This window comes from Podospora pseudoanserina, chromosome 6, assembly GCF_035222485.1.
Source record: "Podospora pseudoanserina strain CBS 124.78 chromosome 6, whole genome shotgun sequence".
NCBI lineage: Eukaryota > Fungi > Ascomycota > Sordariomycetes > Sordariales > Podosporaceae > Podospora > Podospora pseudoanserina.
The window spans coordinates 3,612,231-3,628,153 of NC_085925.1; the positions used below are offsets into that span (position 1 = coordinate 3,612,231).

Sequence of the window (15,923 nt, forward strand, 5' to 3'; positions counted from 1 at the left end):
TGGTTGCAACCTCTGATCGCGAAGGAGCCAGCCGGGCAGCAAGGCTTTAGAGCGAAGTCATATGCAATCTGAGGGCATTGGCAACTCTTGAGGCTTGTGAAACCCGTGTTTAAGAAGCCATCCCAACTTCGCAGCTCAACGGTGCGGGTCCTGTCGTTTGATAGAACGCGTCAACCGCGATCCTGCAAAATCGGGGAACCCTTCCAGAATCTCGGGTACGGACCAATTATCACCAGTGACAAATTCAGGGGCAAAGCACAACCCTAACCCTCCCCTCGGCATCGGACACCATCCAACCTCCGGGCCGACCCCCAACGAGCTCGGCTTCCTTCGCCGTCGGCGGAATTAACGGCCGTCCGGCGACCAACACACAATGCTGACCTGCCTCAGCTGGCGTTTTTTCGAGATTCTGTATGGTCGGTTCGGGATGTGCGGTCGGTTGTTTAAGTTGAGTTGACAGTTGCCGAGTGAGATTTGGCTTAAGTCCGATGAGCCCCGGAAACAGCGACGCGGCCTGACAGACACCCTTGCCTTCTTTGAGCTTGGCCGGGTTCGAGTTGGCAGCTGCTTAAGCATAAAACCACACCCCGCTTCTTCACCTTGGCTGTTTGAGGTGTGTTCATGATGGGTGTGGAACGGATTCTGGGTCGATATCTTGTCAATCGGTTTACATCCTCGCCGTCGAAGAGAGCATTTTTCACGTGTAACCCTGCCCGGCCGAGGTTGGTTGGGTTTTATTCGGCCTCTGCCACGAGAAGAGCAGCTATTGTTCCTGTCTCAACTGCTGTTGCCGCTGCTGCCACGATGGCTACCGCTGCGGGTGCGGTCGTGTACGAGAGTTCGGTGACGAAACCAGTCAGGGCAGGCAACCTCCCCGACGACGCAGCTTCAAATCCTCATCATGTTAAAGATGCGGGCGGGAGACATGTCAAGTTTCGGAATCCGTACCCCTCGGCGGGGGATCCAAAGCCGACGATGTTCCAGACCTTACGGGCAATCTTGACGTGAGTCTTACTATCCTCCCGTGATTATTCACCACCATTCACTCACAAAGCAACGTAGCGCCAAACTCCAAGGAAACCTCCCCACACCCGACACCTCAGCAGCCAGCATCCCCTCCTGCCCCCCATCATTCTCCCCCACAAGGGAAAACACCCCCCTCCGAGCAACCTGGCTCGGTCACGCATGCTACTACGTTGAGTTCCCCTCCGGTCTGAGGGTTCTCTTCGACCCTGTCTTTGAAGACCGCTGTGCTCCCGTGCAGTGGTTCGGGCCGAAGCGTTACACACCTCCACCGTGTAAACTAGGGGATCTACCCATTGTCGACGCGGTGGTGATCTCGCACAGTCATTATGACCATTTGAGTTATTCTTCTATCAAAGACATCCAAACCCACCATCCCAACGCCTGGTTTTTCGTCGGGTTGGGGTTGGAGAAGTGGTTCAAGGCCAGTGGGGTGGAAAAGGTGGTGGAGATGGATTGGTGGGAAGGGGTGAAGATGAGTTTGACTCCGGAGGGGGGGAAGGGACAGGGGGGGATGGAGGCGGAGATTACCTGTCTGCCGTGTCAGCATTCGAGCGGGAGGAATGGGCTTGATCATGACAAGACTCTCTGGGCGAGCTGGGGGGTTAAATCCGGGGGGAAGAGTGTTTGGTTTGGGGGTGATACAGGATATAGGAGGGTGCCGCAATTGCCGGTTACTCAATGGAAGGATCCGGCGGCGGATTACGGGCCAGAGTATGAGAGTTTGCCGAAGTGCCCGCAGTTTAAGCAGATCGGGGAGAGGATGGGCCCGTTTGATCTGGGATTGATACCCATTGGGGCGTATCATCCGAGGTGGTTGTTTAGTTGGATGCATGCGAATCCGTACGATGCGGTGGAGATCTTCAAGGACACGAAGTGCAAGAAGGCGATGGGGATACATTGGGGCACGTGGGTGCTGACGAGCGAGGAGGTGGACGAGCCGCCGAGATTGCTGAAGGATGCGTTGAAGAGGAGTGGGATACAGGAAGAGGGTGTGTTTGGGGTGTGCAAGATAGGAGAGACAAAGGAGTTTTAGTTGGTAAGGAGGCATAGCTCCGTGTGTAGAATGTAGACATGTGTGGGTATACCAATTTGCTGTTTCTATGCAGCCGGAAGGAGCGTAGTTTTGTGTAGAGAAAAGATCATAAACCATGCATCTGTTCAGTCGTCTCCAGACGGCGTCTAACATCCATCGTTCTATCTATTTTGCGTATAGTCATTGTCCATTGCAGCGTATCAAGTCATCAAGCCATATCGTGCCGCATCATGCACATCAACATCATGCCAACAATATCCCCAACGCCTGCCGATGCGAGAGAGCACACAATCAAGAGGCGGCAGTCAAAACGACAACCACAAACTCTACCTCGCCGTTGCCATTCTTCAGTGGTGTCCAGTGGCTCACCACCTTCCTTGTGGCATTCTTCCCTCCTAATCCTGCCCCATTGTGTGAAAAGACCGAGCTCAGAAAGTCGGCTCCTCTGTCCAACGTGTCGCTCAGTCTGGAGGGCTGGTAGTCCCCGCCTTTAGCGACACTGATTCCCCTTGTGTGGACCTTCTTGACAGGCGACGTTGGTCGCTGCGACGGAGGCGGCGAAGCTGTGCTTGTCGTTATGTCCAGGCTGACAGATTCGCCGGCTGCAATGGCTGAGTACACTGTGGACCGCACTTGCTTGTTGCTGATCGAGCTCATCGTGGCGGCGTTTGGTGTCAACACCGCGAAGATATCCCGTCCACTGACCAATTTGGCATCGTTCGGCTCATGAAGACCCAGCATCGACAGGGCAAAGTGGGAAGAGAAGGAGATTGTTAGCTGAGCCGCAACACCGCTGCTTGTCGATGAGCCACAATGATAGTTTGGCCGCGTGGGCTGCATTGTGCTGGTGCTCGCGGCGGTGCTGCTTGAGGGCAAAGATGGGATGTACTTCAACACGAAGAACCGCGAGTAAGGAGTGCTGTACTCTTCTTGCGGGGCTTCGGCCTTCCGAGATATGGGTGGTAGGATGGCCTTCTTTGACAACCCGCAAACCCCATTCGAGGGACTGTCTGCCCGAGGAGTGCTCGGCCAAGTTGGAATCCTGGCCCGAATAGTGCTGCCCTTCCGGGAAAACCTCTTGAAAAAGCGATTGCGAAGGGCTGCCTTTTGGTGGGTGCTGGCTGAGCTCAGGGGACGTTCAGCATCAGCATTGATGGGATTCCTCCACACCGGTTTCTCGGCTGGCCGTGGGCCTTTCCCGGACGGCTGCTGGGCTTGCTGGTGTTGCTGTTCTCCAGGGGGACCAAAGTTCAGGATACGCAAGATATCCTTGTAGTCCGACCCCATGCTCTCAGACACATTGATTTGGGCACCGAGAAAGTACCGAATCGTTCCTCCCTCAAACAACGGACACACAAATAAAAGGTTCCAAAAAGGGGTCCCATCCTTGCGGTAGTTAATGAGGAGTTCGGACGCTTCGTGCCCAGTTGAGATAGCCTCGCTTAGACGCCGTGTGGCCTCGGGGTCGGTACATATGCCCTGGAAGAATCTGCAATTCTTGTTCATGATCTCCTTGCGCCTATATCCAGACATTCGCAAAAGTGCATCTGAGGCACAGATGATGGGGTTGTCGGGCTCGAGTGGGGTTGTCAAGCAAAAGGCGTTTCCTAGACCCGGGCATGTCGACAAAAAGCCCCCAGCCGAAGACTGGCTTGTAGACAGTGAAGTCCTCATACATTCGGATAGTTGGTACTTGACAAACTCCGGGTAGAGTGTCTCGGCCAATCGTTCCTCCACTGCAGCCTTCGCCTCTCTGTAAAGCCGTTCTAGCGACGGCAATGCTGTTCGCGCGCAGTGTTTGGTGTTGTTTTTCAACCTGTTGGCTATGTCCTGTGGTAGCTCAATGGGTGTGGATGCCACCACACCGGTGAAATCTGTTGTGATCTGACTGATCAGTGTAGTCATGTTCCCAAACGCCCGGAAGTACTCATCCACTCTGATCAAAAAGTCCATGTAACTTGCTGAAGGTCCACCCTTTCTGGCAGCATATCGGCAGAGCTTGTGACCGGTTGTTGGGTTAGAGAAGGCGAGTTTGATGACGGCAGGGTCGAAGAAGTTGGGAAGCAGTTTGGCTTGGAGAATGGAGTCTTTAAGAATTATGCTAGGTTTGGGTCCGATCGGTGCATCGTCGACGCTCCCACCCTCAGTGGGACTGCCCGCTTGGGTACGACTAGAAACTGACCGTACCGAGCCATCTGAACCGTAGTCGGTGTACTGCCTGAATGCTGCTTGGTTCGTGTGCAGAGATAATCCCGAATCGCTGCGCAGTCGTGAAGGGACGTGGCTAGTCGACTGTGGCTGGGGGGGTTTGGAGGCCGGCGGTGGTGACAAAGCAGTTGCATTGGTGACACTTGATCGTGGATCGTTTGGGCAGGGCAACATCGAGCGGCCACTGCCGCGCAGGCTTTGGCCATCGCTCAGTGTCGATAGAGAGTCAAGCGTGTCCCTCTTTAATGAAAGCATTGGCGCCAAAAATACCGAGAATTTCCAGGTTGACTGGAAAGCAGTCAGCAAGACTACAACTGAAAAATGAATACAGAGATCTGGTTGGCAGAGGGCCGCAGGGGCAGGTTGAACTTATCAGGGGTCATCGTTCTTGGGTAGCAATGACTCGACCGTTAATCCAATGGAGCCATGCCGGTGTCCTTGCAAAGAACGAACCAGCGAACTCTGTTGGCATCTGGTCAGCTACAAGGAACGATCAAGTGGAGAAACCGTCCGAAGCAGGCCGTTTCAGCAGATAGAGCTGCGGGTCATAGCAAACGATAGCGACCTTTCCCAAAGGACTAGAGGTCTTCCAGAATTCCACTTGGATCTTGTTCAGCTAGGAGGGATCGGGATCGTCCAAAGGTTTGGGTGACATGAACATTAACGTCTTTTAGAGACGTGTGAAGCTATATGCTAGACTTGGGCCTCGAAATTGAGCTAGTTTTTGCAAATGTTCTGTTGAGGAGCCATCTGAACGAAGCGCATGCCCATTGAGACCCAATCTCCTATCGGAAATATCTGGGAGGTTGGGTATCCCAGTTGTTGAAGTATGCTGCGTCACATTGGCGGATACCAACAGACATTTGGCATTGAAGAGTTCAACGACACACCAACCGTGGTCTGTGAGATGGGAGACGTTGTCAAACTGGTTGTGGGGCACGAGGACAGCAGACGATATTGCGCGGGAGCCTGCATCGGATCGGACTGGTGGGCAGACAATATGGTGGGAATAGTTGGGGCCTGTGGTATAACTGCTGCTTTTCGACGTAAATAGGTAGTGAGGCTTGAAAGCAGAAGGAAGCACTTGTTTGTCTCCAGCTACGCCGTGGGAGGTGGGTTGACGATGCTATGCTGTCGAGTATCAGATGGAGGGCACGGATGGTTGTCAATATTATGTGGGTGGTCCACGGGTGATCAGCCAAAGACAAACACCCCTGCAGGTTCGGCAGATGTCTCTGTCGATGCCGTGCATATCGCGCTAGTTTAGCGCCCGAGGTGGGGCTTTAATCATCCTGGCAGTGTCACTGTTCCTGTTGATGATTCCACCATCCTCAACATCATGGATTTCTTTTCACCATGCTGATTTCAATCTCGAGCCAATCACTCCAGTGGGAACACAGAGCCCGTTTGTTTGATTCAGCGAGATGGCTTGTGATGCCGTCTTTTGTACCATCCACGAATATCAAGCTGATGAACTACAAGTCATCAGGATGAAGCATGGAAAGATGGGATTTGAACAGCCTACAGGAGCCGGCAATAACAGGCCCGGATGAAACCTCATCGAAGCACAAATCAAGAATTGGCTATCTCTGCACCCCTCCCTTTCTAGTGCAATCGCCTCGGTAACCGTCACACATGGGCCATGGCATGTTCCATGGAATGAGACCCCTTGGGGACAGAAAAGGGGCCGTCATGCCCGCCTCGTGGCTCATTGCTTTCTGGGCCTTCATCTACCCTTCCAGTTTGTTGGTGCTCCACTGACAATGCTTGCCCTTCTTGCTCTTTGCTGGCAAGTCCTGGTCGTCGAAGCGCTGGGGGACGCCGTTTTCGATCCCCTCGCCTACGTCGATCCACTAATTGGGGCCAGCAACGGTGGAAATGTCTTTCCAGGAGCTTCGCTGCCATATGGCATGGCAAAGGCGGTGGCTGATACCAATAGCAGCAGCAACCAAGGCGGATTCACATTGGATGGCGCGTTTGTCACTGGCTTCAGCGGCATGCACGACAGCGGAACTGGCGGGAGTCCAAGTCTGGGAAACTTCCCACTGTTCCCCTTCACCAACTGTCCGGAAGGTGACATCAATCGATGTGTTTTCCCCAAAAAGAGCCGAGCTGCCCATGGAGGGTTCGGCAATAACACCGTGACAGCAAAGCCCGGCACCTTCGGCATCACCCTGAACAACGGCATCAGAGCCGACATGACCGCAACCCATCACACGTCACTCTTTAGGTTTACCTTTCCAACGCTTGGATCAGACGGCCAGCCGGCTCAACCGCTCATCCTGCAGGACCTCACAGACTTGTCTGATTCCCGGCAGGACAACGGCAGCGTAACGGTTGACCCCGAGACAGGACGCATCACCGGGAGTGCCCGCTTCCTGCCGAGCTTCGGTGGCGGCAACTTTGTGCTGCACTTTTGCACAGACTTCAAAGGCGCCGATGTTTTGGACAGCGGGATCTTTGTCAACAGTCGAGGCAGCACAGAGGTCAAGAACTTGACCATTTCCAGGTCGATCAATGGATATCCATTGCCTGGGGGGGCATTTGTCAGGTTCAGCTCAGGGGCAGAGCCAATCTTGGTCAGGACAGCCAACAGCTTCATCAGTGCTGAACAAGCCTGTAAACACGCCGAAACGGAGATTCCAGATTATGACTTCGAGAGGGTGTCAGAAGCTGCTATCGAAAAATGGAGAGAGAAAATGAGCATTATCAAGGTGTCGCCTGCGGGAGTGGAAGGCTCGCTGTTGACCAACTTTTACAGCGGCATCTATCGGACCATGGTCAATCCTCAGAGTTACACCGGGGAAAATCCGTTGTGGGAGAGCAGTGAGCCATACTTTGACTCGTTTTATTGCATCTGGGACCTCTTCCGCTCCCAAATTCCGTTCCTTATCATCACTGATCCAGCCGCGGTGGCCGAGATGGTGCGTTCGCTCATAGACACCTACCGGCACACTGGCTGGCTGCCAGACTGCCGCATGAGTCTCAACAAGGGCTACACCCAGGTTCGTAGTGCCTGGAAGATTATGTCAATGTTAAAGACCTAACCCGAGGCTAGGGTGGATCAAACGCAGACAACGTCCTGGCCGATGCCTTCATCAAGGGCATAAAAGACGGCATCGATGTACTATCCCTCCACTTCTCATTGGGTCTCACTGACTAACGCATCCACAGTGGGAAGACGGCTACGCAGCCGTAGTCAAAGACGCAGAAGTCGAGCCCTACGACTGGTGCTGCGAAGGCCGTGGCGGCCTCGACAGCTGGAAAGCTCTAGGCTACATCCCCGTCCAAGACTTTGACTACAAAGGCTTCGGCACCATGACCCGCAGCATCTCCCGAACCCTCGAGTACGCCTACAACGACTTTTGCATCTCCCAAATCGCCCACGGGCTAGGCCGCACGGCTGACAGGGACAAGTACCTTGCCTCCAGCAGCAACTGGAAAAACCTCTTCCGCCCTGACCAGACCTCCCTCTGGTGGAACGGCACAAACACAGGCTTCACCGGGTTTTTCCAACCGCGCTACCTCAACGGGACCTGGGCTTACCAAAACCCCCTTAATTGCTCCAACCTCGACACCTTTTCCGTCTGCTCCCTGCAAAACACCGGGAGGGAAACTTTCGAAAGCTCCATCTGGGAGTACAACTTGTATTCTTTTCGCCCCCTTTCCCCTCTTGAGGCCCCCCTTCCCTGACAGTGCAGTAGCTTCGTCCCCCACGACCAATCAACCCTCCTGACCCTCCTCGGCGGCCCATCCCTCTTCACCTCCCGCCTAGACTACCTCCACAACACAAACATAACCTACATCGGCAACGAACCCTCCTTCCTCACCGTCTTCCAATACCACTACTCCGCCCGCCCCGCCCTCTCCGCCCTCCGATCCCACAGTTACATCCCCTCCTACTTCTCCCCCACCCCCTCCGGCCTCCCCGGCAACGACGACTCGGGCGCAATGGGCTCGTTTGTCGCGTTCTCAATGATGGGCCTCTTCCCCAACCCGGGACAAAACGTTTACCTTGTTACTCCGCCGTTTTTCGAACAAGTCAACATTACCAGCCCGGTAACGGGAAAGGTGGCAAGGGTGAGGAATGTTAATTTTGATGGGGGGTACAAGAGTGTATACATCCAGAGTGCGACGCTCGATGGGGAGAGATACACCAAGAACTGGGTTGATCACAGTTTTTTCACCGAGGGAAAGGAGTTGGTGCTTGTGCTGGGGGATGGGGAGAGTGATTGGGGGACGGGGGTGGGGGATCTGCCGCCTAGTTTGGGGGAGTACGTTGGTTTTGCGGGGGGGAATGGGACAGCTGTGAATGATACCAGTACCATAACGGGGTGGAAAAGGGGGTTGGAAGAGGTGGTTGGGAGGGCGTGGAGGGGTGGTTATGTTGGGGATGTAAAAGTATGAGAGATGAGTGCGATGGTTTCAGCAAAAATATACCATAGAAATAATGAAAAACATGGAAGAGATTATTTTTTTGTTTTTTTCTTAGAAAAAAAAAAAAAAGACACGTTTCTCTCTGGACAAAGACCAGCTCGGCTACGGTACCCGGTCACCCCCCCTTTAAAATAATCGTCATTGCGGATCAGCAAAACGTGGAATTGTTATTACCTAACTTACTTTTTTTCAAGAAGAAACAAAAGGCCTCACAGGGTGATCATTAGACGTTTCAAGATGGTTAATAGGCCTTTGAAGATATTCGGAAGGCCTATTGATTGATACCTGTGGAAGCATGCGATATAGGTTAACCTACTTTTGTGTGCCAATTATTTTGTGGTGAGGGTGCCGGTCCAACTTCCCACCACTTCATGGCATCTTTCAGAGGTTCACTCTTGGCTACACTAGCAGTCTCCATTCTTGCTAACGATATAGCAGTCATCGCTACCCCAATATATTGCAAACGAAAAGAATAACTAAGTACAAGACCACCTGAGTCATAATAAATGCAAGCCAGCAAATACCTAGTCATCAGTCTATGGGGTATCAACAACATCAAACTTGTCAGGCACCGCCCTTTATCATAGGCTTTGTTTGACCCCATACCTACCTGTACACACACCAAAACATAAAGGCAAAACAAGATATAATGTAAGCCTCTGCTGTGACCCGACACTTTGCTAAAACTCGATGAAAGCTGTACAGAGCCTTCCCAGCTTCCTCGTTGCTCGAATCCTACACGACTCAGTCGTTGCTCTCCAGCCACCAAGGCAATATTAGTATGTCGTATGTCGTTCCCAAATCGGAGGGGAAACAGAAAAGTAAAATAATACAGTGATGAAACCAAAGAATTCCTCCTTCATCAATAGTCGTCGTCATAAGGGGAGTGCATCATCTGACAATGGTGGCAGACGAGCTCCTCAGGGTCGTATGTATCCATGTCTGGATTCTCATACTCTTCCGGGAGGATTATAGTGCCAGTGGTGCGGTCAAACTCAGCCCAGACTCGCTCCTCGCTATCCCTGCTCACCGGCACGCGCTTCCACAGGGTCCGTCGGTTTTGCCACGTCGTCTCCGGTTGCCCTTCTTCCGCGGGCACAGCTGGTATTTTGACCGTCCCGTGGTGCGAATGATGGCCGTGGTGACCACCGCCCATGGGGAGAGAAGATCCGTTAGTCTTCTTCTTGCTCTGCAGGTACTCCTCAGCCAGGACCTTCCAAGCCCGGACTGCTCTGGGCTCCCAGTCGCCGTCCGACTGTTTCCGCACCCTGTTGGACGAGACATAGGCAGAGTCCGACTTGAGAAATAATCCGTCGTCTCTGACCATCCTGACAAGATGACTTGCCATATCTGAGCCCCACTGACACTCGGGGATGCCAGTTAGCTGGAGCTCCTTCAGGCTCATGGAGAGGTCGTGGCCTGTCAAGGCGTGCATCTCAACTGGAGAGGGCGCGGTGAGGAAGTCGGAAGGAAAGTTGACCAAATCGATCCTCAGCGACTCGAGTGCGGGGAGCAGACGAGGGCGCGGCTGGGTGGTGTCATGATCAGGATCGAAGGGTGGTCGCAGAACGGTAAGGAAGTCGACAACCTGAAGCCATGTGTAGCTACGGAATCCTCGTCGGGCAAGGGTATTGTCATAAACACGAGGGATTACTCGAAGTCGGAGGGGATTCCGTGTCGGGTTTGACGTCGGGTAGGGCGCCCTATGCTCGCGTTCGAAGTCTTCGTCGTAGTACCTAGCAGTGATCCGCATCGTGATGTGCGTTATCTGCTTGCGGTGCTCGAGCCCGAGGTTTCGGAAATTCTGGAGGGCAAGGCAATCGGTAAAGACAAAAGTGTTGTTTCTCCACAGAAAACGCTCTCCTTCATCGTGATAGGCTCTGCACGTGGCAAGAAAGTTGATGGCGATCTGGGCCTTAGACATCTTCTTCTCTTCGGGGAGGAGAACATGGGGGTTGAGCTTGGACAGTGGGTCGATAATGGGTTGGCTGCTTGTGAGTGAGTACTCAAGAATGTACAGAATGATCTCGACCGGTAGGCTTGGCAATCGCTGGTCAGACCTCCCACTGCGGGAGGAGCGGCGCGCCGCCTTTGAGTCGGCCCAGGTCCCGCGAGAGCCTGTTGGGTCGTTGAGATCTAACGTCAGTCGACGGTCCCACGAGATGCCATTCTCCCGAAGAAGCTTCTTGAGACGCAGGTTTTCTTCAGCAAGTCGCCTGTTCTCTTGCCGCGCAGGGTTGTTGTACCACGCTTCCACCTGCTCTTCATTATCGCGCAGCTCAAAGGGCGGCACGAACTGGGGCATTGTCAGTCAGAGTGTCAGTCAGGTTGCGGGAATTATCATACAAAGCTTACATTTTCTGTATCAAAGATGTCCATGACGACGGCGACGGTAGACTTTATTGCGGAAAGATACGGTGAAGATGCGCGAAGGAGAGGTGGTGAAGTTCGGCGATAAGTGTTCAAGAGGGAGGAGGACTGAGTGATGGTGGGATGATTGGGTGAATGAGTTATGTCCCACGTCAAATCCCCGCACACCTAGAAGAAAAGTGCAGAAGGCTCGATAAGAACAAACTCAGCGCCGGGCCCCAATCATGGAATTGCGGTTTGGTGTGGGAGTTATATGCAAAGCTTCAGAATTTGGGATGCGCTCAGGGGCGCTCCGCGGCGGTTGGTAAAAGGCCGGGGACCTCCGGTGAGCCGTGGCCCAGATGCCACAGGCAGTCGGGACTCGAGCAGGATCTGAGGCAACAGAGTCCAGTTTGGTTTCCTGTGTTCACGTCGAGAATGGGAGGACAAAGAGCGAGTAATGGGTAACGGGTAATGAAAAAGACAGAGAGATGCCCTGTTGGGTGGATCGTTGAGTTTTGCGGCTGGTGTGAGGAATTTCGGTCGGGTGGCCCGCCACTCGCGCCGAGGGGGTAACCTAACCAACGGCCACACTTTGGCAGCTGCTTCTCACGGGTGACGGATTCGGGTGAGAGAGACGATTCACCAGAATGATTTTATCGCGATTGGCAGCGTCGAAGTATCGATGAAAAAGTGGAAGACAACAACGGTAAGCTTCGGGTGGAGGGGGACCAGTCGCAGTCGGGATCTGGGGGCGTCGCAAGCTGTAGATGTGGAGACAAGAGTGCAGCCCCACTTAAGTTTTAATCAACCGTCGGATTCCTTTTTGGGAAGCCACCTTGTGGCCACGAAGGGGGCGATGAGAGAGAGCATCGTGAAGTGAAGAACCTCCAGATGGCACCATGTTTGGTAAGGTATCGTAATCCAACCTGGAATGAGTCAGGATGTGGTGAGAGATACATATAGAACATCTCATGATCCCGTGGATGATGCGGAAGAGTATTTGAGTTGAACAGTGCCGTCAGTATCGAACAGTGCAAAGACGCTCGCTGAGCCAATTTGCCTTTAGACTGGCAATTCACACAGAAATAGGGTCAGTCCGGAGCTGTATATCATAGCATGTGAGAATGGCTATCTTTGGTGTCGCCGGTGTTTTCATCTACGCGTCACTGGCGTTTGATGCTTGAATCGGAATGCCGTCGTGTACCCATAAGATCATGGGATCCCACGATGGCTCCCGAGCTGTAGGTGTCTGCAACTGACCTTTTCATTCCATGCCCAATTCCGGTCGAGTATCATAATACCCCGAACAGCTAATTGCACGACAAACAGCAATTCGGGAGAGCTACCATATATACAACCCACCTACCAGGCCTGAGCTGCAAGGAGCCACGGGAGCTAAGCTGCCCCTCACCGCACAGAGCTGCTTTAAGACTCAGACTGACGTCAACGACCCTTTGTGCTGCGGCATCCTCCGATTCCTCCGCCGATTCGAACGGCCGAGCCTTCCCCCCATAAATCACAGAACGGGTGTTCGATGACGCGGTGCAATTCAGGCACCCTGCGTCTCTGGCGTCCACGGGGTCCTCTTACATCATGGCTTCAGACGGGCCATATAGGAAAGGTATCCCAGGTCAGGAGCTCTCCTTTTTACACACAACACCACCCTAAAACCTTCAAGTCAACACACTACCCACTTCACACCGTGACCACTCCTACTACTACTACTACAACAACCGTACTCCTACCTACCAGATCATATTACAGCACCGCCATCATGTCCTCAGGATTCTCCAACACATCGGGCGTCAAGCACCCCGACCCCTACAAGGAGGCCAACCTCGACACCCAGGTCTCCACTCAAACTAAGCTCGACGACCTCAGCAAGTTCATGGATGCCTCCAAGTTCTGCATGATGACCACGGTCAATCCCAAGACCCATCAATTGGTCTCCAGATGCATGGCCCTGGCTGGTCAAGTAGGTTGACGCTCATGTAGCCCATCAATAACCGGATATTAACATTCAATTCCAGGAAAACGGCGGACTCGACCTCCTCTTCCACACCAATACCGAGTCAGGCAAGACCGACGACCTCGCCGCCGACACACACATCAACGTTGGCTTCCTCAACAACTCTGGCGAATGGGCTTCCGTCAGTGGAACCACCGAAATCATCACTGATCGGGAGCTCGTAAAGAAGCACTACAAGCCTCATCTGAAGGCCTGGGTTGGCGACTTGGGCGATGGCATCCACGATGGCTCTGCCAATGACCCCAGAATCGGCATCATCCGCGTCAAGATGGCTACAGCTCACTATGCCATCTCGCACAAGAACATTGCCGGCAGATTGACCGAGGTGGCCAAGGGTGTGGTGACTGGCGATACGGCCGTGGTGAACAAGCTGCGCGAGATTAGCGAAGAGGAGGTTTCCAAGCTCAGACTGACTCACTAGAAAGGTTCCGGGGCCGGAAAGAAGCATTTCAAAGTCTCAAGACATTAAACAGGCGTCATACGGGGAGCTAGCAAAGCTTGAGCATAGCCAAAATTGATTTTGTTTTTTTCTTTTGAAGCATTCTCAATGCTTTCCCTCATAATCAGCCTTCCATATCCTGTCCCAGTTCTCCTTGTTGACAGCAAATTCCCTGACATAGTCATGTTCCAGCTCGTGTGTCCTCCTGCCAAGCAGCACCAAACTGTGAAGCGGCCCTCCAAGCAGCTCATCGGCATCGCAAAGCTCTTTGAGTGTACCGGCAACAAACTTCTCCGTCTTGCCTCCCACCCTCGCAGCGCCAATAGCAAGACTGTCTGGCCCGTACACACCCTCCTTCTTTTCCTCCTCAACCTCCAGCATTTGACTGGCGCAAGTCCCGACGGTCATATACCTAGGTGGCTCATAAATCTTTCTCCCCCTCGCCATATTCTCCAAGCTCTGCTCCTTCACCTTGATATCCAGCAGCACCAGTGTATGCAGCCCAATCTGCCTATTCTCCTTGATCCGATCATAAAAGCTCGCCGGCCTCCAATTGTCCAAAAAGAACACCATCGACACCGTCTGCCCAAAGTTGTACAGCTGCAACCCCGCCGCGCCGATGCCAGACATGATGCTCGCGTTAGGCACAGTCCCGACTCGGATGCCGAGCTCGCGAGCCCTCAGGACGAGGTCGGTGTGTGTAGTCGCGCCAAAGGGGTCTCCGACGACGCAAAAGGCGACGTCCTCCTTGTCGGCGTCGCGGAGGATCTCGTCCGAGTTGGACTCGACCATTTCGCGGTCGGCGATGGAGATGGGGCGGCCGTAGTAGGACTCGAGGACGGACTGGTCGACGAGGAGGATCGAGGTGTAGGCTTCAAGGTAGACGCGGGAGGCGCGCTTGACGATCTCGAGGCCCTTGACCGTGATGTCGGTCTCGTCTGAGAGGCCTAGGCCGACGAGGTAGAGCATTTTGGTGATTTGTGGGGGTACTGTAGGAGAGTGTATTTCTAGGTGGTAAGGGAGGAGAACCTTGGTGGTGGGAGGGGAGGTGGGAAAGATTTTTTTTTTTTTTTTTTGATCGATGTTGAGTTTGATGGGTACCTTGAATTCAGTGATGGGTAGGTGAGGGGAAAGGTACCATACTATTAGCCTACCCCGCCAAAGCTGCCCCCTCCAAAATTTCCAAAGACAAGCTTTCCAGTGCTCACCCCCCCCTGTCGATGGCTGTCCGCTGTTAACCGTGCACATTGAACCAACCAATTCACGACGCGGCGCGTTCAAACTTTCAACAATCCATTTCAACAAAACCAACACTTGTCCTCGAGAATTACCACCAACCTATCTACCATCTCTAACCTGCTCGTCGCATCAACCGCCAAGATGACAGGCAAAGGCTCCGCCTACGGCCAAGCAGCCGGCGACACCGACTTTCGCAAAAAGTATGACCTCGACGAGTACGCCGCCAAAGCCGCCGCCCGCGAAGCCGCCGAGAAGGAAGAGCGCAAAGCCCGGTACGAAGCCAAGCTGGCGGGCAAGAAATACTACAAGCCCATGGACGGTACCGAGACCCTCACCGTCGCGCGCAATGCCACGCAGGACTTCTCCAAGATGGTCGGCACGACGTCTCTGGTGCCAGCCGGCGCCGGTGTCGGAAAAAGAGGACAGGGCGCTGGCTTCTACTGCGAGGCTTGCGACTTGACGTTCAAGGACAATCTACAATGGCTGGAGCACACGAATAGCATGCAGCACCAGCGGGCTGTCGGTGCGACGGGGCAGGTGAAGAAGGCGACGGCGGAGGAGGTGCATGCTAGGATTGAGGCGCTGTGGCAAAGGCAGCAGGAGTTGAAGAGGGAGCAGGTTATCACCTTGCAAGAGAGGTTGGAGGTTAGGAAGGAGGAGGAGGAGAAGGAAAGAGAGGAGAGGAGGAGGAAGAGGAAGGAGGCGGAGGAGAAGAAGAGGTTGGAGAAGGAGGCGGCGCTGAAGGCGAAGACGGACTATGGGGAGGATGTGAGGATCGAGGGGGAGCATGACGAGGATGATATGATGGCCGCCATGGGGTTTACTGGCTTCGGGACGACGGCAAAGAAATGAGCATCTTGCTCGGGGGTTTTGGTTATGTCTTTGCAAGATTGGGTGGGCGAAAGATACCATATGCATGGCGTGGGCGTTTGGATTTTATTGGAACATTTGGTTGGGGCTAGCGGAAGAGTAACAGGCAAACAGAGTAAGCCTGCATAACGTCCCCAACAATGAATCATTTTGGATATCTTTTGCTGAACATGAAAGCAAACAGTCTCGAGGCCCCCAATCCCGTGATGGTGGTTGGAACAGAGACTGGGACAGGGACCCCCCTGTCGCCGTTTTCATTCGGGAGGCGGGGAACCGCCCGCTTTTTGATC

The 15,923-nt window shown here is 53.7% G+C and overlaps 7 protein-coding genes across 7 annotated transcripts; 4 read left to right on the plus strand and 3 right to left on the minus strand.

Annotated features, from left to right (window-relative positions):
- The first annotated feature begins 303 nt into the window (after nt 1–303).
- QC764_609240 (uncharacterized protein) lies at nt 304–3,295 on the plus strand. The gene is made up of 2 exons (XM_062949402.1): nt 304–1,004; nt 1,063–3,295. The coding sequence occupies exons 1-2, from the start codon at nt 622–624 to the stop codon at nt 2,057–2,059; spliced, it is 1,380 nt and encodes a 459-aa protein (XP_062798141.1). The 5' UTR covers nt 304–621; the 3' UTR covers nt 2,060–3,295.
- On the minus strand, nt 2,351–5,442 carry QC764_609250 (uncharacterized protein; the record flags this gene model as incomplete). The annotated part of the gene is made up of 2 exons (XM_062949403.1): nt 5,129–5,442; nt 2,351–4,555 (listed from the first exon to the last, which is right to left on the minus strand). Exons 1-2 carry the CDS (start codon nt 5,240–5,242, stop codon nt 2,351–2,353), a joined length of 2,319 nt encoding a protein of 772 aa, XP_062798142.1. The 5' UTR covers nt 5,243–5,442.
- Nucleotides 5,443–5,598: 156 nt separating this feature from the next.
- QC764_609260 (uncharacterized protein) lies at nt 5,599–8,674 on the plus strand (the record flags this gene model as incomplete). The annotated part of the gene is made up of 4 exons (XM_062949404.1): nt 5,599–7,272; nt 7,326–7,391; nt 7,442–7,914; nt 7,969–8,674. Exons 1-4 carry the CDS (start codon nt 6,031–6,033, stop codon nt 8,672–8,674), a joined length of 2,487 nt encoding a protein of 828 aa, XP_062798143.1. The 5' UTR covers nt 5,599–6,030.
- Nucleotides 8,675–9,116: 442 nt separating this feature from the next.
- On the minus strand, nt 9,117–12,455 carry QC764_609270 (uncharacterized protein). Its single transcript, XM_062949405.1, has 2 exons — nt 11,060–12,455; nt 9,117–11,000 (listed from the first exon to the last, which is right to left on the minus strand). The coding sequence occupies exons 1-2, from the start codon at nt 11,081–11,083 to the stop codon at nt 9,567–9,569; spliced, it is 1,458 nt and encodes a 485-aa protein (XP_062798144.1). The 5' UTR covers nt 11,084–12,455; the 3' UTR covers nt 9,117–9,566.
- BLI3 (BLI-3 blue-light-inducible Bli-3 protein) lies at nt 12,077–13,633 on the plus strand. Its single transcript, XM_062949406.1, has 2 exons — nt 12,077–13,031; nt 13,087–13,633. The coding sequence occupies exons 1-2, from the start codon at nt 12,591–12,593 to the stop codon at nt 13,504–13,506; spliced, it is 861 nt and encodes a 286-aa protein (XP_062798145.1). The 5' UTR covers nt 12,077–12,590; the 3' UTR covers nt 13,507–13,633.
- DPH5 (diphthine synthase) lies at nt 13,630–14,493 on the minus strand (the record flags this gene model as incomplete). The annotated part of the gene is made up of 1 exon (XM_062949407.1): nt 13,630–14,493. The coding sequence occupies one exon, from the start codon at nt 14,491–14,493 to the stop codon at nt 13,630–13,632; it is 864 nt and encodes a 287-aa protein (XP_062798146.1).
- A 288-nt stretch (nt 14,494–14,781) lies between these two features.
- Nucleotides 14,782–15,615, plus strand: SNU23 (U4/U6.U5 snRNP associated protein; the record flags this gene model as incomplete). The annotated part of the gene is made up of 2 exons (XM_062949408.1): nt 14,782–15,381; nt 15,490–15,615. Exons 1-2 carry the CDS (start codon nt 14,905–14,907, stop codon nt 15,613–15,615), a joined length of 603 nt encoding a protein of 200 aa, XP_062798147.1. The 5' UTR covers nt 14,782–14,904.
- Between the last annotated feature and the right edge of the window lie 308 nt (nt 15,616–15,923).

Coding starts and splice junctions, on each gene's coding strand:
- QC764_609240 (XM_062949402.1), top strand. CDS start 622: ATGATGGGTGTGGAACGGATTCTGGGTCGATATCTTGTCAATCGGTTT. Junction 1,005..1,062: donor ACCTTACGGGCAATCTTGAC/GTGAGTCTTACT, acceptor AAAGCAACGTAG/CGCCAAACTCCAAGGAAACC.
- QC764_609270 (XM_062949405.1), bottom strand. CDS start 11,083: ATGGACATCTTTGATACAGAAAAT. Junction 11,001..11,059: donor ACATCTTTGATACAGAAAAT/GTAAGCTTTGTA, acceptor ACAATGCCCCAG/TTCGTGCCGCCCTTTGAGCT.
- BLI3 (XM_062949406.1), top strand. CDS start 12,591: ATGACGCGGTGCAATTCAGGCACCCTGCGTCTCTGGCGTCCACGGGGT. Junction 13,032..13,086: donor GCATGGCCCTGGCTGGTCAA/GTAGGTTGACGC, acceptor ATTCAATTCCAG/GAAAACGGCGGACTCGACCT.